Genomic DNA, 22,254 nt, shown 5'->3' with positions numbered 1-22,254 from the left:
TCTCTGAGCTGCCTGGTGAGCAGTTCTGGGAATTGGGGCTGTGGAGGAGGCAGGCTCCTAAGAGCCCCAGTGATGGGGACAGTCTGCTTGGCTGGCTGTCCTGGGCGGGAATCCTGGAAGCCCTGGATCTGCAAGGAAGTGTTTGTGTAGGTCTTGCTATGATAGACAGACATGAATATCTTACAACTGGAGATCTGGCAATTCTCAAAGAACTGTGAATGTATGTATTGCAGTGTTAAGCTTTCAAGCAATAATTAGGCTGATGGGCAGTATTATCACAAGTTATTTAATTTTTTTACATGCAAGAATGATTTAATACCTTGATATCTGGCAAACATGGTCCAAATGCTTCCAAGAGAAGATTTTCATCTCTTACAGCTTTTTCAAAATCTGTGTAAGAGAGCTTGCCATCATGATCACAGTCCTAGGAAAGGAGGATTAGCATTATTGGTCAAAAGTTACTTATGGTCATAGTTACTTATCTTACAGTAACTATGCTTATGCTATAAAATAACTTAATCTTTGAGTGATTGTCGAGTTGGATTCCACTCTTGGTGTGCATGCACACCAGATCAGGTTCCTTTGGCCAGCAGTTTCTGTTGGGGCGTCTTGCTTGCACCCAAGATGTTCTCATATCCCCCACCTGATTGCATAAAGGGTAGAATGGGCCAACTGTCCTGCAGTTCCTTGGCCAACACAGAATCCGGGAGGAGTGGTAATCCATAGTGGACAGTACATCTCAAAGAACCGCAGTTACTATAAGGTAAAAATACTTGTTCTTCTTCTAGGAATTGTCCACATGAATTCCACTTTTGGTAATTAATATGCAGTGGTCTGATTGTTTTGAGATAGGCTTTAGGAGTCCTATTTAAACAGGACAGCTCTGCCATCACAGGTGTTCACTCTGGAAGCCTCTAGGAAAGAAGAGCATTTTATAAATATGTGGCATGAACACCACATAGCTGTCTTACAAATTTCAGAAATAGGGACATTTTTCAAACAGGCAGCAGAGGCTGACTGAGCTCTAATGGAATGAGCTCTAAGGTAACTAGGTAGATCTAACTTCGCTAGCTTATGACACTTTCTTATACAAGTGGAGAACCATTTTGTTAATCTCTGTAAGAATACAGCCTGACCCATAACTGACTCAATCAAGGTGTGTTCCTGAATTATTTTGACCTGTTAAGGTAGTGTAACAATGACCTAACTAAATCAGATGTGTGAAATTTATCTTCATCCCCGTTTGAGTGAGAAAACTGGGAGATGAATTGGTTCATGTGGAAGTCTGACACAACTTTGGGCAGGAATGTGGGATGAAGCCTGAGTGTGACCCTGTCCTTATGAAACACTTTATAAGGGAGACCCGCCCTGAGAGCCCCTACCCTTCAAGTTGATGTAATGGTTACTAAAAAGGCAGGCTTCATAGATCGGGATGATATAGGGTAGTGTTTCCCAAACTTGGGAGGCTGCTTGTTCAGAGAAAGCCCCTGGCGGGCCGGGCCAGTTTGTTTACCTGCCGCGTCCACAGGTTCAGCCGATCGCGGCTCCCACTGGTGCAGGCCAAGGGACGTACTGGCCACTGCTTCCCTCAGCCCCCATTGGCCTGCAGCGGCGAACCGCAGCCAGTGGGAGCCGCAATCGGCCGAACCTCTGGACGCGGCAGGTAAACAAACTGGCCTGGCCCGCCAGGGGCTTTCCCTGAACAAGCGGCGTCCCAAGTTTGGGAAACACTGATCTAGGGAACAGGCTGCTAAGGGCTCAAAGTGGGAGAGGGGCAATCATCCCTGCTAATGCTATATTGAAGTCACAAGAGGGAGAGGGGCTCCTGACCTGGGGGAAAAACATGGGTTAGGCCCTTAAGGAATCTAGCAGCTGTACAGTGAGAAGACAGAGTGTGGCCCTGAATAGGAGGGTGATGTACAGAGACTGCTGGTAGATGGACCTTTATGGAACTAATAGAAAGTCTGAGTGGTTTCAGGGTTAATAAATACTCCAGTATTGCTTGAAATTGGTGTTATCAAAAGGAGACAGCTGTGATTCTGAAATGCCCAAATGAAAACCTTTTCTACTTAGCTGTATAAGTTAGTCTAGTTGAACCTTTCCTGCTTTGGAACAGAATGTACTGAACTCGAACTAAACAGCTTCTTTCAGTGGATGTCAGTCAGCCAGCGTTCAGGCTGTAAAATGTAACCATGCTGGATCCTGGAGTATGGCCTGATCATTGTTCTGCCGAACTCAGGCAACATAACTGGCGGCTGCATTGAGAGGTTCACCAAATTTGAATACCCGAACTGCCTAGCCCATGCTGGGGCTATACTGATAATCAATCCAGCATCTTGTCTCAGGACACTCAGTATCATCCTCAGATTTTTCCAGGTGTGTTGTTGTAGGAAGAGTGTGGTACCATCATGATGTCATTTCCCCCCTTTTATATTTTCTTCACACTTGCTGGAAAGCTCTTTTGCTGTGACCTAGGTCAAACAATTCCCATTGTGTAGTGCCATCTCTGAGAGGTTTCTGTTGTACACAGTGCTTGGGGTAATCCTTGTACTTGTGTGCATTTCCTCAATAAGTCATTAACATTGTTTGGCCTTTTTACTGTTGTACCTAAAAGGCTGCTTGTGGGTATTTTTAACCTCACATGTTTCAGTAACACATGCAGAGCCAAACTTCATAATTTCACATATGACAATAGCACATATGATCTAACAAGATATGCATGTCTAGCAGATCAAGACTTTTAGAATGATACCTCACAAGGCATACTTTGTACAAAACATATCCTAATTACATGACAGCGGTGAATATTGGGGTGCCTGCGTGTCATAAACTGTTAACAAGTTCCGAACAGCTGGAAGATACTAGGCCACTAGCATGATCTAGTAATTAATGCATCAAGTCCAGAGCTTAATGGCTTCCTGACAGAATGGAAATGACATAGCTCCTTCTTGTCTGACATAATGCATAGCTGTGGTGTTGTCTGTCAGCATTTGGATTGTGGATCCCTGGAGTAGAGGGAAGAATGCTTTGACTGACAGGCAAAGGGCTCTGAGTTCAAGGATGCTTATGTGTAGATAAGGTTCTTGAGGGGACGACAGACCCTGTGGCAGAAAGTGATGTAGGTGAGGCCCCTCTACCAATCCCTAAGTAGAAGTATCTGTCACCTGTCTTGATATGTAGGGTGCAGAGAAGGGTACTCTCTTGCACAACCAAAATGTATTTGTCCACCAGTTTAAAGAGGAGAAGACTTTCTGAGGGACCGTGACCAACATGTTCATGTGGTCTCTGCTGGGTAGATACACTGATTTCAATCACCCTTGATGCAGCATAGGTGAAGTTTGGCAAACTGTGTCACATATGTGGATGAAGCCATCTGTCCCAGAAGTCTGAGGCATACTCTTATCAATGTCTCTGCGTGAGATAGAACCTGGTGCATGAGGTTCACTATAATTTGGAATCTCATGGAAGGTAAGCTCTTGTCAACCCAGAATCTAACATGGCTTCTATAAACTCTATGCTTTGAGTTGGAGTAAGTGTGGATTTTTCTCTGGCTTTGAGGCACAGTGAGGCAAAGAGCTTTAAGGCCACTTGAATTGCACTGATCATTTGCTGGTGTGATCTTCTTTGGATCAACCAGTTCTCGATGTAGATAGACCTGGATCCCCTTTTTAGATAAGATGCCAAGCACTTGGTAGATACCCTTGTGCTGTGGAAAGACCCAAGGGCAGGACCTTGTACTGATAGTGAGATGAATTTGAGGTACTCCAGATGATGGATATGTGAAAATATGCATCCTGAAAGTCGACTGCCAGGAACTAGTCTTTAGGATCTAATGAGGGAATTAGAGGCCAGAGTCACAATCCTGAATTTGAAATGACAGATGAATCTGTTGAGATATCAGAAGTCCAGAATGAGACATCAACCTTTCTTCTTCAGGATGAGAAAAGAATGGGAATATCTCCCCTAGTCCTGAACTCTAAAGATGCCTCCTCCACAGCTCTGAGATGTAGAAAGGGATTCCACTTATTGTTTCAACAGTATCTGGTCCCTTATAAGGGATGGGAGGAGGGGATAGGAAGAGATTAAATTAGATACAATACCCCTTTTCTGCAATTTCCAAGACACACTAGTCTGAGGTGACTGAGTCTAGGTCTTCCCAAAAATAAAAGGTGGTTGCCAAAGGGATCTATGGAAGGGAAGCGATCCTTGAGAAGTTCTGTCAGGCTCTCAACACCGATATCAAACCTGCTACCTGGTGGAAGATGCAGATTGTGCAGAAGTGGAGGAAGAGGCAGAAGATCATTGTTGATAGAACCTCTCCTTTTTTATTTGTGGTTTAGAGGTCCTCTGGGGCTGATAATAGTAATGGGCAGAGAGATTTTGTCTGACAGAAGACTCTGGTCTTACTTGCTTTCTTCTTGAGGATAGAACTACAGACCCAAGGAATGCAGAGTTGTCCTAGAGTCCTCCAGTGAATGGAGGGCCTTACCTGTTTTGGAATTAAAATGCTTATTAACTTCAAAGGGAAGATCCTCAATTGTGGGTTGGACCTTCCTGTGAATCCTTAATGATCAAAGCCAGACATATCTTTTTACTATAACAGAAGTGGCCATAGTAAGTGCTGTTGTGTTGGACATGTCAAGTGCATCTTGAATAGAAACGTGCAGAATCAGTTGTCTTTCCATCATGATGGCTTTAAATTCCTCTTGATATTCCCATGATAGATTATCCACAAACTGAGAAAGTTTCTCCCATTTTAAAAGTCATATTTAAAGAAGAGTTGGTAGCTAGCTATAAGCATCTGGAGCTGGCAGGTGAACAGACTTTGCATCCAAACAGGTCTAGTTTTTTAGGGTTTTTCTCCCTAGATGTTTCTTTGGGAGGCCCTAGCTGCTTGGACTTCTCCTGGATGGTTCCTACAACCAGAGATCCCTGTACCAGGTGAGAATAAGAATATTCAAACGCACTGGAAGGGACTTCTATCTGCACTCTTAGGTATAGCAAGAATCAAATGCTGAAGTCTGCCTCAGGTCTTGTGAAGGCTCCAACAATACCTTATTTATTGGCAGGGAAAGCCTGACAGTTATGGAAGAGTGCAAAGTATCCAAGAGCTTTTGAGGTTTCCTCTGTACTACTTCCTGATAATCTCCAGAGAGACTGCTATGTACTTGATGAGGTCCTGGAATTCACTGAAGTGATCAATGAGGATACATTTGAGTTAATTCAGAATCTTAAGTTCCCCAGTTTTTTCAGTAGCAGTCCATGGATACAGGGCTACAACCCTGATGTAGTGTTTGTTAGCAACAACATAGCTGATTCATATAACAAACTTAATTTGGGTCTGATTCCACATTTGCAGCACTGGCCCCTTGTGATGGGAACCCCAGGATACAATGTGGAACTGTGGGACCGCTGTGCCCCCTTAAGTCTCCAGCCTGGGCTGTCTCACACAATGCTATGCCAGTGCCAAGCAGCAAGACCCTTCCAGGTGCTGTAATCACTCAGCCATCAACATGTGGAGCCCCACACCCAGCTAAACTGCATGAATGCTCCCTGAGCCACTCATGAATCATATAGAGACCGGCACCAACCAATCACCCCAGCAATATATCAGCTTACACTGCTCAAGAGTCCCATGGACAGTGCAAGCTCATTAATAAGTTCACCACTCCGACAAAAGGGTAGTGCATGTGCAACAGCCTTTGCTAACCTGAGCTGAGATTCCCCAAGCACTCCAGCCAAAACCACACTCTTAGGTAAAACATAAAACAGATGTATTAACTACAGATAGATTTTTAAGTAATTACAAGTAGCAAGCATAGAGATCAAAGTTGGTTACCTAAAAATTAAAAATAGAAATGCAGTCTAAATTCTAACTTTAACAGACTAAGCAAGATTTGAATCAAACAGTCTCTCACCCTAACAGATGTTACAGGCAGATCACAGTTTCAAATGCACAGATGGGGTTTCCCTTTCAGCTTGGGAGCAATCTCCCCAGTTCAAAGACTTTGTCTTCTGGATGATCTTCCAAGTGTTGATGCAGGAGGAGAGAGGCCCAGTGATTATGTTACTGTCCCTCTTTTATACTTTCTTCTAGCTGCTAGAAAGATCCTTGCTGTGATGTGGGGGTCAGGCTGCCCCCATTGTGTATGTGCCCTCTTTCAGAAGTCTCTGGGATAGTGGATTCTTCTTGATGGGCCATCAACACCTGTCTGGCCAGTGATAGTTGCTCCTTTGTCCCTACTGAAAGGCCAGGTGTGGGCATTTCCCAACCTCATAAGATATTTCAGTAACACATATAGGAATACTTCATAACATCACGTATAATGATGGCACGTACAATTCAATGGGATATTAATGTTCAGCAGATCAAGGCTTTAAAAATGATACCTCACAAGGCATACTTTGTACAAAATGTATCAATCATATGACAATGGTGAATATGGGAGTTCCAGGTTGGTAGTCTGAGGTACAGAGTGTTGCACCCATCACCATCCAGATCAATGCAGCCATACCGCCTAACTCAGTACCATGTTGGTACTGCTTTAATTTAAAAAAAGCAGAATGGAACAGTTTCACCAATGACCTTGATGCCATTTTAAGAAAGATTGAACCAATACCAGAAATTATGACCAGTTTGTCAATGCGGCGCTGACTGTCTCAAAGAAGTATATTCCACAAGGCTTCAAAACAAATTACGTGCCAGGACTAACACTGGATTGGTATGGTATGCTAAATCCTATTGGATTGGTACGTTAAAGATTGGTATGGATTGGTATGGAAGCAAGAGGAAGACCAAGGTCCGTTACTCAATGAGGAGGGGGTGGGATAATAACCAAAAATGTGGAAATGGCAGAAGTGCTAAATGATTTTGTTGTTTCAGTTTCCACCAAAAAGTTTAGTAGCAATTGGACATCTAACATAATGAATGCCAGTGAAAATGAGGTAGGATCAGAGGCTAAAATAGGGGAAAAGTTAAAAATTATACAAGTTTGATGTCTTCAAGTCACCAGGGCCTGATGAAATGCATCCTAGAATTCTCAAGGAACTGACTGAGGAGATATCTGAGCCATTAGCGATTATCTTTGAAAAATCATGGAAGACAGGAGAGATTCCAGAGGACTGGAAAAGGGCAAATATAGTGCCCATCTATAAAAAGGGGAATAAGGACAACCCAGGGAATTACAGACCAGTCAGCTTAATTTCAGTACCTGAAACGATAATGGAGCAAATAATTAAGCATTCAATTTGCAAATACCTAGAAGATAGTGAGGTGATAAGTAACCTAAGTGCAACCTGGTGGAGGTGGGCAGGGGGTGTTTGTGTGCATATGTAGTAGATGACTCCATACTGTGCATCAATAGTGATGAAAAAAAGGAATAGACATCTAAAGATGAAGCCATTCTGTCAGGAGTGTCCTGGCTCTGCTGTATTTTGCCTACTTGGGTAGGGGATGAAGTCAGTAGAGAGACCTCCTTCATCTGCCATTCTGATGACCTGGTAACTGGTAGCTTAACTATCACCAACCTCAACCTCTCAAGGAAAAGTGACTCTGGTACCAGTCCTACAGTTAGATCGTTTGGTGCCTTATATGCTTTAGATGGCAACAGAGACAGGATAGATGCAGCAGATACCAAGGCAACGAGTTCTGATAGATTGGTGCCAGAGGAAGGGCAGTCCACAGATTTAGTTGGTACTCCACGCATATGTTTAGCGGTTGGTACTGAAGCACCAGAGGGATCTATGTCAGGCTGTTGGCTAACCTTCAATTGTTGAGCCTGAGATGAATCAGATATTTGCTGACTCTTGTATCTCAACTTGGCAGGCATCAGGGAGGGTGATCTACATCTCATCTTACCTCTGGAGTGGGTGTTCCTCCCCTCCCGTCTGGTGTAGTCAAAGCTGGAATGGAAGCAGACGACTGGGACTAGTTGGTCAATGTAGCATGGAATCTTGGGGTAAAATTTTGACTCACCAGTCTGTTCATGGAGAGGGACTGACCAGAGGACTGACATCTTGCTACATCCTTTCTTTTGGCATCCATGGAGGCTTGTACAGAGTACTTCATGAGGAACAATTGAGGCAGGTTTCACTCTAGCTTTCAGAGTCTGTTTAGAACTTTAGAGGAGTGATACATGGACATTGCTCAAGAATATGTCCTTCCTTTAAGCAAAAAAGGCATCTGGTCTACCTTCTGTTAAGCAACACTGAAGCGTCACACTTGGACCAGGTTTTAAGCCCCAGAGATTTTGCTTCTGCGATGCTGCTAGCGCCCCTGTACAAGGGAGAGGGTGTGGTAGAAGGAATGTAGTCTAATACTAAATATCTGACTAAAACCATTTTTTTTGCCACCGGGCAAAAGACTAACACTTCTAACCAAATAGCTAATTATCAGTACTACTACTAACTGGCACAGTGCACAGAGATGTAGGTGGAGAGGTTCTCTCTCACTGCCACGGGCACTAATTAGGAACTGAGGGATGATTGGGGTCACTCTACCCTTTACATCCTTGGGGGGAGGGGTCAGGGTATCAAGAGTGCAGACATGACCCCAACAGCCACAGCTGGCTAAGAGAACCTGATTTCACGTGCATGGGATAAATGAGCACTAAGAGTGGAGTTCATATTGATAACTATTCAAGGAAGAAATTATTTTACTGTTGCATTTAAAGTCACCCTAAACTATGACATTTCTAACTTTTGAAGAGTAGAATGGTTAAATTGTGAACTAAAAATGATCTTCCATTACTTGTTCGTTTGTGGTAGGGGTGAGTTTAAGCCACAAATACCCTCATATTTTTTCCCCCCCATCCTCCCTTACATCTCTGTCTGGTGCTGTGTCAGCCCAGTCTTCTTCTACCTAAAAAGAAACAGAAGCAGTCAATGCCAATCCGATACTGGCTGGATGCGTCACTGGGGAGAGATTCAAAAAACTCTCTGTGCCTGATATTGCTCTTTCCTTGGTGCTGACAGGCTAGCTCTTGTGGCACCTTAGAGACTAACATTTATTTGAGCATAAGCTTTCATGGGCTAAAGCCCACTTCATCAGATTTATGCAGTGGAAATACAGTAGGAAGATTGTGTGTATATATACACACGCACACACACAGAGAACATGAAAAAATGGGGGTTGCCATACCAACTCTTAACGAGACCAATCGATTAAGGTTGGCTATTAGCAGCAGGAGAAAAAAAACTTTTGTAGCATTCAAAAAACAGTCGGAGAACACTTCAGCCTCCTTGGACACTCAATTACAGACCTAAAAGTCACAATTATTCAACAAAAAAACTTCAAAAACAGACTCCAACGAGAAACAGCAGAACTGGAATTAATCTGCAAACTGGACACCATTAAATTAGGCTTGAATAAAGACTGGGATTGGATGAGTCATTACACTAACTAAAAACTATTTCCCCATGCTAATTTTCCTCTTTCTGTTACTCACACCTTCATGTCAACTGTTTGAAATGGGCCATCCTGATTATCACTACAAGTTTTTTTTTCTCTTGCTGAAAATAGCCCACCTTAATTGATTAGTCTCATTAAGAGTTGGTATGGCAACCCCCATTTTTTCATGTTCTCTGGATATATATACACCCTCAGTTATACACATATAATCTTCCTACTGTATTTTCCACTGCATGCATCTGATGAAGTGGACTTTAGCCCATGAAAGCTATGCGCAGATAAAGTTGTTAGGCTCTAAGGTGCCACAAGTCCTCCTTGTTCTTTCTGCTGATACAGACTAACACGGCTCCCACTCTGAAACCTAGCTCTTAAGAGTTCATTAACAGAACTCACATAAGACCCTGGTAACTCTTGTGAATGACTGAATCTTATATTCTGACTCAATAGCTCATTATAATAAACTGGAATAAACAAGTTTTTTTAAAAATGCTGTGGCAGCCACGCAATGTTTGTTTATGGCTCAGTTAAATAGATGGAGTTTGAAGAATATATCAACAAAGTTTTTAACTATTGTACTTGACATTCTTAACACTACTCCATTGTTGCCAACTGTTGTGATTTTATCATGAGTCTTGTGATATTTGGGTCTTTCTTAAAGCCTCAGCTCATCTTAGTATGTGAGAATCTCAGCTTTTATTCTTTTTTAAAAAGTACATTTTTAGTCCTCATGGTTATGGAGAAAAGCTTGAAAAAATTAACCCTAAAGTTTTAAAACATAGAAAGCAAATAAGAAGACCCTATAATTACATTTAAAAATCTCATTATTTTTAAGCCAATTTCATATTTCTGCGAGCATGACCTGATTTTTGAATGATTGAGGTTGGAAATTCTATTGTTCTCTCACACAACATTACTTGAATATTAAACAATTTATACTTCTTGTATGGCAAAGAAAGGGTATGACAATTTGTCTGTGTTACTGGAAATGTTGCTACAACTTTAGCATCCAATTCTGCATTCATTACTCACAAAAATAGTTGCATTGATAAGGCCCTTAGTTTACATGAATAGCCTTGGGGCTGTACTTTAACAGAATCAGTAAACTGGAGAAGTAAGATTTACCTAATAAAATCAAGTGATAACATACAATTTTAATTAAGAATAAAATTGTAGGTGACACCTTTTATTGAAATAAATACAGAGCAAGTTTGAGAATCGTATGTTCTCATAGAAGGGATCAGCTACACCTTGGAATTTTGTCTATTGGACTTTTAAAAAAATAGTCCTAAGTCTAAAAATAATTATCTTTAGTTGATTAGGAGAAAATATATTAGTGTGATGAACTGCGCAAGGAAGGGTGGTTTTGTTGTTAGGACACTGGACTGGAATTCATGGGATCTGGGTTATATTTTTGGCTCTTTCTTAGACCTCCTGTATGACCAGGGCAAGTCACTTAGTATCTTTATGCCTCAGTTTCCATTTGTAAAGTAGGGATAATATTTTCCTACCTTCTGGAGTTGTTGTGAAGATCAATTCATTGATATTAGAAAGGTGCATCTTTACTAAAATAAATTGCTATTTAGGTTGAGTACTTGCCATTTTCTTCAGTGTTATTTCTACCAAGTCCTTAATTCCCTCATCAGGATCTTCTTCTGATGGTTGTTTTAGCAGGCTATTCTTCAGCATATGAAACATTTCCTCTCTTGAAATGTATCCATCACCATTCAGATCATAGACCTCAAAACAATCTTTTCAAAAGATAAATCTAATTTAATTTCATACCAACATTTCCCAAATCGTTAGAGTTGCTTGTGAGCTATGTGTTAGAACAAGTAAAGACAATTTTATACTGAGTAGTTCAGGTATAGAGAAGCATTTGCCGTGTACAAATGTTTTATGCTGATTGTTAATTATAATTTACTGATCATTCATATATATTTTAGCTGAAAGGAAGATTAGCTAATAGAGATTAAACAAAAATATGCAATGCATAGTAAGTGACAAATTTTAAATAATAGTTACAAAAGTGAGTGATTATTTGGGTTATAAGGAAGGCTGTAAGAAAGTTGTGAGTTTTTGGTCCTCAAGTTGAGGATACAGTTTGTTAAAGTTGCAGTTTGGGTTTCAGGTGTGAGTGAGTGGCTGGGGAGCTGTAGAATCTAAACTTGTTTTGTAAATGACTAGATGTCAAGTTGGCAGCAGAATCCTTTACCCTTCACCAGGGGCTGGATACCCCCCATTCCACCAATCCACAGGGTGGAAGCCTGAGCCCTGGCACCCTACAGCTGATCGCAGCTCAGACTCCTGGAGGTCCTATGCAGGGCTGGCATCACCAGGACTGCCCCATCCCAGCTCTGCGCCCTGTGGGAAAAACAAGCCCCAGCCCCTGCCTAGTCCCACTCACCAAGGCCTTTTGTTTGGAAGGAGAGGGGGAAAGACTGCTATTCATACTCTTTCTCCTGCCATTCCCTAAACATGTTTAATATGTGGTGAAAGTTTGTTTCCAAACAATTTGTAAATTGATGCCTGTATGAAAGAAACTGAGTGAGAGGCAGATAGGAGAGAACGGACTCAATTATCCATACTACTGAGGTATTGTTACCTTTGCATTACAATTAGAGTATGAACCCTAACCAGTTCAGAAGTTGGGCTAGAAGATCTGAGCATGAGCTATATCAGTTCAAAAACCACAAATCAGGGATCCTTTAATGCAGAGAGAGAATCTCGAAATACTATAAAAGTAGTTTATTTTTACTATATATTAATCAACAAAAATACTTGTCATTGCTTCCTCTTTGCTGCTCTCAATGTGTGACTGCTCTCAATGAGTCTTGTGATACTGCAGTACAAGATACAAGTGATACACGTAACTTTCACAAGAGCAAAAATATGTTTCTGCCTTTGGATAAAATCCTGCCCCTGTTGAAGTCAATAGGCATTTTGCTACTGACTTCCTTAAGACAAAGGATGAAATCCTGGTTCTATTGATGTGCCCCAACTGTGGAGTCAGACAGCTACCAGTAATTGACAAATTCCTTCCCAAAGCACAATGAAAATATAGACCGCATCATACTGTAGTCACAGTGCTAAACAGAATTCCACAAAGCCAAGCAAGGTTAAGACCAAGAAGCTCCAAACAAGCCAGAAACAGCTATTTTATGCTGAGTATTTTTAAATTTTCTTTCCTTTTTATTTTTCTCTGTTCCTTCCTCCTTTGGCACACAGATTGCTGGCTAGTTTAAACTGTGGTGAAAAACTGTTTCCTCTCTCTTTCAAAGCCCTTAATCTTTTAATAGAACTTCTTAGCAAGTTTGGTAACAGTCTTACTCCCCTTAAGTCTAAAAATGCAGTTTTGCTATTTCAGCAACAAACTGTGATGGTAGCCAACAGAGAGCTTGTCAGACAGAGTGGTTTTACTCAGATTAATCTAATTTCAAAGTAGTCATTTGAGTAAGGTGACCAGGTATTGCAGTGTTATGGGTGTTCTGGATGATGATACAAAAATTGGTATTGTTTCAGTATATTGGTGGTCTGTACCTACAGCATTGTGATTATGTTGAGGTCCAGTTGCATCTGGTGTTGGGCTTCAGTATGGCTCTTTCTCTAGAATTATGTGAGGGAAATGAATTTGTGGAGCCCCTGACATCACTGCATGGCAGAGCACGAAACAGTTCAAAGGACAGCCAAGCACAAATGCAGCTGAGCCCAGATTCATCTGTGAAGGCAGGGAAGGAGATGCTGCAGGTCACAGGCCTTGTTTAGACTAAGATAGAAGGTATATTTTTAAAACTCCAAAGCTAACATGTATGAAAGTTGCAGGTTGAAAGGCCTGTGCTAGAGGTGGATATGGAGAAGACTGACAGCACACACACACACACCCATTTCCCCTTCTAGCAGCAAATCTCTCCTTAATTGTCAAGTGGCTCCAAGTTTATCTTGGCTTTCAAACCATGTCAAGCCCAGCTTTAAAGAACAAATGACTCTAAACCAATCCTGACTTCTGCTAAAACTTTCTGGTCCTTTCCTTTGCCAATTACACTATTAAGAAAAAGCTTTCAGTCAGTAAAATACCCACCCAACCCTCCTATTTGTAAATATTATTCCAAACTGGTTTAGTCTACTTGTATTTGTCAATACATGAGCTGGTCAAAATATTTTCAGTGAAACATTTTTCTGTCAGAAAGTGCTGTTTTGCTGAAAGAGAAACGTGTCTTGGCAACATATCTGTTTCAATGACAGGTTTGGCAGGAAGGTTTCTCAGGTCCAGGTTTGACTCTCGGAGGGCTGGGGATGGGGAAGTTAGCGTGACTCTGTAGCCCAGGGTTAGGGCACTGGCCTGCAATGTGGGAGGCCCACATTCAACTCCCAGCTCTGCCCGATTTGGATGGAAAAAACAAAAGTCCAAGGGTAACAAGCTTAGGAGGACTCAACCCAGTGGCATTGTTTCCACCTCTTGTATCCGAACAAGCAATTGCTTTTGCTTAAAATGAATGCAGAAATTTTAAATAGTTCTTTAAAAAGATTTTAAAAGAGATTTTAAGATTAGGTTAAAGGCTATGCTTCACAATAACAATTTCACTATTTTAGGCTTTTACTCCAGTGTCTAGGACAGAGTGGCTTCTGGACTTCTCTGCACTGGCTTAGTCCCTGTGAGGCTCCTCGTGAACAGCATTTCACATGGCCCAGTTTGGACCTTTAAATGTCTTTAATTCTTGGTCTTAATATCTTCATAAAGACTTTTTCATGTCTATGGGCTCTAATGCAAGCACAAATGGAAAACATAAAATTCCAATGGTAACGAGCTTTGAAAGACTCAACTCAGGAGCATGAAATTGTTCAAAGGAAAACCCTTCAATTACTCTGAATTATATAACAACAGAGAATTAGTATTAGTTACATTTAAAAAGTAGATTTAAATATTCATAAATTTAATTATTACTAAAAATTGACGTACACATAAACCTTACATTTCATCTTTTCTTCTAATGTCCCCCGAAGAAATATTGATAAACCTTCCACCCATTCTATTACACTGACACAGCTGTCATTATCTGTGTCAAAAGCACGGAACACTGAAAAGAGAAGAAAGGCTAGATGTATTGCAAATGTAATACTTACAGGGGGGCAATGCAAAGCCAAACAATTCAAAATGATTTTGACAAACTGAAGAAATGGTCTGAAATAAATATCATGAAATTCAAATGCAAAGTACTATGATTAGGAAGGAATAATCAATTGCACAAATATAAAATGGGAAATGACTGCCTAGGGGAAAGTACTGCAGAAAAGGATCTGGGGGTTATAGTGGATCACAAACTATCAAGAGGCAAAATGTAATACTGTTGCAAAAAAAAAAAAAAAAGCAAACATTCTGCGATGTATTAGCAGGAGTGTTGTAAGAACACACGAGAAGTAATTATTCCACTCTATTCAGCACTGATAAGGCCTCAACTGGAGTACTGTATCCAGTTCTGGGGACCATACTTTGGGATAGATGTGGGCAAGTTGGAGAAAGTCCAGAGGAGAGCAACAAAAATGATTAAAGATCTAGAAAACATGATCTATGAAGGAAGACTAAAAATACTAAGTTTGTTTAGTCTAGATAAGAGAAGACTTAGGGCGGCGGGATATGGTAATACTCTTCATGTACCTAAAAGGTTGTTATAAAGCAGAGGGTGATAAACTGTCTTCCTTACCCCTTGAGAACAGGAAAAAGCAGTAATGGGCTTAAATTGCAGCAAGAGAGAATTAGTTAAGACATTAGGAAAAACTTCCTAACTGCAAAGGTAGTTAAGCACTGGAACAAATTACCTAGGGAGGTTGTGGAATCTCTGTCAGTGGAGGTTTCTAAGAACATGTTAGATAAACACTTGTAGGTAATGGTCTAAATAATAAATACTTAGTTCTCCCTCAGTGCAGGGGACTGGACTAGATGACCTAATCTGGTTCCTTCCAGTTCTCCATTTCTATGATTCTATGAAACAAGGCAATAGTTTCTTTCATTTAGTGTAAATATGAACATTTTTTGGCTGAAGATGTTTGTGTGTTTTGATTTGCTTCACTTTAGCAAAAATTCCCTTCTTCCACTATTCTGTTGAAAACTGTATGAGCCTTAACATCCGTTACTATAAGAATCTTGCATCCAGGTCTGATGGTCTTCCACTCCAAACTCCTATTGGGGGATCTAAGCTATCACAGGTGGAATAGCCACTTTGTTCTGCTAGCTGACCCGTTGCTTTTCTGGGTTTATGCACCCCAGTAAGTAGCACAAATCCCAGAAAAGCCTGAAGGAGATCCACCATTAAAAATACATTTGCAGATAGAAGGACTTTAGCGATAATATTTTGTCTTAGGCAGCCATGGAGGAAGTCATCCAGAAAATCCAATACACTTTTTTTTCTGTACACTCAACACCAACAACTTTCTGCCATCTTGCACGAACCAATATGCATATTTATTTCTTCACCCTTCCCTATGATAAGAAACAAAGCTACTGTGTGTAACTTTCCAATCAGTGGAGCCTGTAAATACTTAGTATTTTGCTTTGCATCTTAAAAATTCTTTTAGTACAATTAGTAAGTCAGGCCCAGATTCTCAGTGGTATTTAAGCAGCTTAGTTACAGCAACAGCAATACTCCTGTACCATTTCAGTGAATTGAAATATTACACACATGAAAATTATGTGAAAAGAAAATTACATAGGTAGAATCCAGCGCTGCAAAATTAGGAAACGCCAGAATTTAGGTTGTCTGTTCAACCTTAATTCAGCCCTCCCCCTTTCTATATGCATTATGATACACTCTTTAATTACATGTTCACGTACTATTTTTTCCACTGGACCAATATTTCATTCAGTCCAGAGGATGACGTTTCCGTATTCCTTGCTTGGGGAATCAGACCCAGTGATGGAACACCTCAGATACGTACCCGCAGCAACTCTGTGGAAGTTAGTCAGACCCAGCTTTACAGCACTTTCTCAGTAATGTCTCCTCAGTACCCTCCTCTAGGCATCTATATGCCAGAGGGAATTCATGCCAGCGCAATAGAGCCCCAAACCACCACCTTTTCACCCCATGGGTCGGGGAAGGAAGCACATTTTTGTGCACTAATATTTCCTCATCACTCCTATCTGTCAATGAAGGAAAGAAATCTATGCTGGCTCAGCAAAACCTCCATGTCAATCTGCTCTTAGTGCCCCTGCTCAGGGTATCCACTCTAACACAGTATTTCCCTAGTATTTCCCCCACATTGCAGGAAAAGAGCAGTCTATAGGCAGTAATGCCTGCCTATTGTCATCCCTATAGTGTCTCACTACAGAGAAGGGAGGTGGCTATGATAACATAATGCCCTCTTCTAGCATATATTTTCAGCAGCTGGGAGGGAGCCAGTCATGTGGCTGCACGACAGCCCCATTCTTAAACCTCCCACACACAACAGTGGAGGGAACTGTCCTCAGCACAGCAGTGCTTACTCATTACCCTTCCTTCATTAAAAGGAAAGGAGATATTCTCTGTGCAGGAGTACCAGCACACGACCGTTCCCTTCAGCCCTGTGGCATGGTGTGGCCTGAAGAAGCCCTCAATACCATCTGGCAAGGGTTCGGTGTTCTATAACAGCAACTCCTGTCAGGCCTGACAAACTCACTACTTCTCAAACAACCTCAGTTGAAACACTGCATGAAAGGACAGAGTTGCAAAATTGCTTTAGACAAGGTTAGCTTGTTAGAGTTAAGTTTCAGTCTAGTAGAAGCATTACACTTTTGTTTTACTTGTTACGTGTTGTTCTTATTACCTTTGCTCACTCTCTTAAAATCTTAGCCTTTGTTAATAAACTTATACTTGTTTTCACTATAGATTACAGTGCTGTGTTATATTGGAGCTGACACAGAGTTGAATCAAACCAGCTGGTTGGTGTATACTAGTCACTCAGGAGTAGCGAACCTGGTAATTATTGTGACTGTCCAGTCACAGGGGCTGATGACTGCAGGGAAATGCTTCTGAGTGGGAGGAGGCTGGTTGTAACACTTTGGGGGTTTGCTCAGATCAGTAAGGGGTTGTGTCACTGCCTGCCCTGCAGCCCTGGGGGCTTCTGTGCTGTGCAGCTTTGGTTCAGAGCCCTGACACCAGCAACATGTTGACAGCACAATGGCCTCATCCTGGCTGCCACCACACTGGTTACTCCTTGCAGGGTGACACCAACAGACCTTCCAGTCTGGAGTCTCCCCAGAACCATCTCCATAGTGGTATCCAGTCCCTCTCACTGGACCCTCACAGAGGTTACTAAATTTGTTGCCTCCACAGAGACAGAATACACACCAGCCTGCTAGATTAGCTGAGGATTTTACCCTTTGGTTTAATATTCAGCACTGAAATGATTTTGTAAAAGTAAAACAAGTTTACTAACAATAGAACCTAGATGTAAGTGGTATCAGATAGAAGGAATCGGGAGAGAAATGGTCACAAACAAACAAAAGTAAAAATACACTTCTAAGACTATAATCTAATTTAACAAACTAGAATCTTACCACAGTCATTCTTCCAGCAAGGCTGGCCAGTCTTTAGCCAACATAGGCACCAACTTCCTCTTTACCTGGGGGGTGCTTGGCCCCCCAGTCCCTACCTGCACTCCACCCCTGCCTGCCCCTGTTCTGCCCCCAGCCTTTCCCCTACTTCACCCTTTCCCCCAAGGCCGCACCCCACCCTGCTTCTTTATGCCCCCTCCCTGGAGCACGCCTCATCCCCTCTCCTCCCTCTCCCTCCCAGCACCTCCTGCACAGCGTGGAACAGCTGATCTGTTAATGGGGGGAAAGAGGAAGCTGGCTGCCAGTGGGTGCTAAGCATCTGTTAATTTTTTTCTGTGGGTGTTCCAACCCTGGAGCACCCATGGTGTCGGCAGCTATGTTAGCCAGGAACAAACAAAGAGCCCAAAGCACTGGTTTACTTTGCCTCCTCGGGTGAAGGATAAAGCAAAGTCTTTTTCCAGTTTCTTATATTCCCCCAAAGTTCAATGTCCTAGTGTCAAGAGCCAGGAAGGTCTGCTTGGGGATTCAGTCTCTTGTCTGCTCTGGGAGGGTGTGATGTGGGGGCAACACCATCTTGATGAAAGTATCCCATTCTGGTGAATTCCCATGCAGTGTTTCCTGCTGCAATTTTTACAGTGCAAATGGTGTCTTCCCTTCTGCTTGTGATCTGATTGCTTTGTTTATTGCTTTGCTGATGTTTCCCCATTGTCCATGTCTTGCAAGACAAATGGGGGAGTTCACAAATCTTTGTCTAAGAAAAACCTGTTTATCAACTTTTCTGAGATGCTTGCTTTAATCACATTTTAGTCACATATTTCCAGCATGTCTGTATTGTTCTTTGCATGTCAACCGTACATACATCATGCAAGAATATTAATGATTAGTGAGTTGCTAGTTGTCCAATGATAAGACACCTTTTAAATAAATATGACTGCAGTGTGTGGGGTGCACTGAACTGGTCAGGCCAGCTGAGACTAACTGCTACATACCAGAGAGCCCTTTGCCCTCTGACTTGGTATGCTCTTAGGATCACACCTCCTCCCTTACAAAGCTGCAGGAGAGTTAGTCATTGAGTGACCCATATGTAGTGGGTCAGAGCCCTGGACAGAGCATATGCCACCATATTTTATTTCCCTTTTATATGTACACTCTCCATATCATATTCTTGGAGCATCACATACCAAATGTTAACCTTCAAGGCAAAGTAAGAACTGGCAGAGTCCTGAGGAGTTTGTTTGGGTGGCTAACTGAATGTGGGTGTCAGGAAGCTGATACATAGTTTAGCACCAGCAAGTCTCTCTCTCTCATTGAGGCGGGGAAAACACAGTGACCCGGTTCTGGAAGAAAACATCACACATGGGTGAGAGATCATACTCGGTGCAGATGTGTCAATCAATGGCTTTTTCATAGGAAACGTCTGTCTTCTGCTCTAAGCAAGAAATTGTCAATTTTTTCCATAGTTCGGATTATATTTTAATAAATTGTCTTTTGGACTCCTCCATTTCAAATCACACACATCACTTCACCCGCCATTCACAATCCCACTTGCAACTGTGCAACATCCTTGTGGCAACTACAGCAACTATTCTATTCTGTATAGGTTCTTATACTGCACTCATCACCATAGTATCTGAGCACCTTCTAGTAGTGCATTAAGCAATATGACTAATATCTGTCATCTGTTTTCTCATCTCCATGGGGAGAATGGTGTACAGTGTAGTGTCTTGTTTTGGTAGGATTTTTGTTTGGGGGGATGTTAATTAACATACATGCAGCTCCTCCTCCTTGTTTCCAGCTACCTTTACAAGCATCAAGGCTCTTCTCTGCAATGCTCTTGTAGAGCATCAAGAATGAGAAGCCAGCATCATGTGAACTGGGAACATTCCGTGGACCACTAGCACGTGCTTCACAGACCAGTTTGGAAGCTGTTGCCCTAGGTGTCTTTTACAGAAATTACCGCCTTTTTTAATCAATTAGTCTCACCTCGGTCCATAATCATGTCATCTGTCATCCCAAATGTGACATGCAGAATGTTTCTGAACGTGTTACGATCTAAGCCAATGATGGCATGCCGATCACTGGGTTCAACCACCAGGGTGTGGAAGAGCTTTATGAGACATTCCACTTCAATTTTATTGACTGTGAAATAAAAAAAAGTTATAATAGAGGTTATAATATTAAGTGCCATTCAAAACTAAGGAGAAGCTGCAACATTAACATTATAATAAACCTTTAACAAATTTTAAAAAACCAACAAAATATAAAGTAAATACCTCTCAAGGACAGAAGCCCCTTTCCTGAGGAGGCATGAGATGTTAGACAGTTTTTTCCAGAAGAAGAGGGAACACTAGCTCAGCTCTATGTAAAAGAGGATACTATCATTTTATTAATTTTCAGTGGGTTTTAAACTCTGTAATGCTGTCAAGATGAGAAGTGACAGGAAGACTGTTGTTTCAGTCTGCCATTATATTTAGAAATATCGCTAATAAAGCTAGAGAAATGCTATATAAAGGCTTTTAAAATCAGGATTCATAATACTTTGGTACTTTTTTCTTTTAACTGTTCCACATTTGAAATTGGTCTCTTCAGCATCAGACTGAACCACCAACTCATCAGCTCCAAAGCCATTTCCATTCCCGTGACTTCAGGTCACAAGAAAACAATAGGACACTTGTTTTCAATATACCTTAAAAACTTGTGTCCATATATAGCTTCATATAGACTTAAAAGAAAGAGATAAGCACCTTCTAGCCCTCTCCCCTTTCTCTCAGCTACCCATCCTTTTCTTAAATAATATAACAAACGTGTGACCAACAAGAGCTTCATGGCTTTCATTGTACTGTTCCCTATATTGATTTCACTGTGATAGCTAAAGTAGACCTCACATCTTCCTACTCAAGCTAAAGGAGATTCCCAATTAGCTTTTAGCAAGGCCTTTACAAACTAATTAGTTATGACTCCATCTTGTAATAGGCCATGTTACACACTGGCCAGGTCTTTACAACATATAGAGACTGGTATGTTCCACATCTTAATTTCAGAGCCCAAAGTTTGAAAGGCCTACAACAGTGTAACAACTTAATAGAGATGCAGAGTGAATATACAACATACTGTGTGGCAGATACATAAGGGGTGAGTGAGATCCAGTAGGGCTGATTTTGTAAGGGGACTGACATGGTTTTTCTAAGGGAGCTGGAAGAGTTTTGAGGGCACTAGTTCCACGACAATGGAGAATTGCAGGTGAATTCCTGGGGGTTGTTTCCATGGGGATGGGGGAGATGCAGGGGAATGCTTGGGGCTGGGGTGGTCACTAGGGGCTGTATCCCTGGGGGCTGCAGGGGAACGCCTGGGGATGGGATGGGCATTAGTGGCTGGATTCATGGGGGCTGCAGGGGAACGCCTGGGGATGGGATGGGCATTAGTGGCTGGATCCATGGGGGCTGCAGGGGAATGCCTGGGGCCGGGCTGGGGAATAGGGGCTGGATCCATGGGGGCTGCAGGGGAATGCCTGGGGCCGGGCTGGGGATTAGGGGCTGGAACCATGGGGGCTGCAGGGGAACACCTGGGGCCGGGCTGGGCATTAGGGGGCTGGAGCCATGGGGGCTGCAGGGGAATGCCTGGGGCCGGGCTGGGCATTAGGGGGTTGGAGCCATGGGGGCTGCAGGGGAACACCTGGGGCCGGGCTGGGGAATAGGGGCTGGAACCATGGGGGCTGCAGGGGAACACCTGGGGCCGGGCTGGGCATTAGGGGGCTGGAGCCATGGGGGCTGCAGGGGAATGCCTGGGGCCGGGCTGGGGATTAGGGGGCTGGAGCCATGGGGGCTGCAGGGGGACGCCTGGGGCCGGGCTGGGGATTAGGGGGCTGGAGCTATGGGGAGGGGGGTGCAGAGGAGGTGCTGGGGTGGTGAAGCGGTTGTTGGGGGGACGTGGATCTTGCTGGGGCGGGGCTGGGAACTGCTGGGGGAGCCCGGGGCGTGGGCCGCACTCACAGTGCTTCGCGGTCCGGCACAGCGACTCTGTGAGCTTCTGCAGCTTCTTCCTGTTCATGGCGCTCTCGGGCCGGCGCCCGGCAGCGGCTCTCCTCCTTGGAGCCGCGCGCTGTCACCATGGAAACAGAAGACCGGGGACCAGCCAATCACAAAGCGAGAGCCGGGGCGTCCCGCGGAGGGGCGAGGACTCATAAGGCGTCGTTGCTCAGTAACGTTAGCAACGGCTTCCTCGCCCAAGTACGGGGACGGAGCGGGTCCATTTCTCCGCCGAACCCCGTTCCCCCGGCGGTGCTGTCAGGAGCCAGCCTCGCTCCGCAGCCCCATGCGCAGCGGGC

At 42.9% G+C, this 22,254-nt stretch overlaps 1 protein-coding gene across 1 annotated transcript in view; it reads right to left on the bottom strand.

Annotated features, from left to right (window-relative positions):
• The window catches only part of CLXN (calaxin), a 24,436-nt gene extending 2,182 nt beyond the window's left edge, over nt 1-22,254 (bottom strand). The window contains exons 1-5 of the mRNA XM_048838143.2: nt 21,920-22,254; nt 19,914-20,069; nt 14,377-14,481; nt 11,006-11,157; nt 320-424 (exon numbers count right to left, since the gene is read on the bottom strand). Coding sequence (XP_048694100.1) covers nt 320-424; nt 11,006-11,157; nt 14,377-14,481; nt 19,914-20,069; nt 21,920-21,977 — 576 coding nt within the window. The 5' untranslated portion in view covers nt 21,978-22,254. The remainder of the gene's footprint in view (nt 1-319; nt 425-11,005; nt 11,158-14,376; nt 14,482-19,913; nt 20,070-21,919) is intronic.

Source organism: Caretta caretta, chromosome 2, assembly GCF_965140235.1.
Source record: "Caretta caretta isolate rCarCar2 chromosome 2, rCarCar1.hap1, whole genome shotgun sequence".
NCBI lineage: Eukaryota > Metazoa > Chordata > Testudines > Cheloniidae > Caretta > Caretta caretta.
This window is presented reverse-complemented; position numbering and strand designations above follow the sequence as displayed.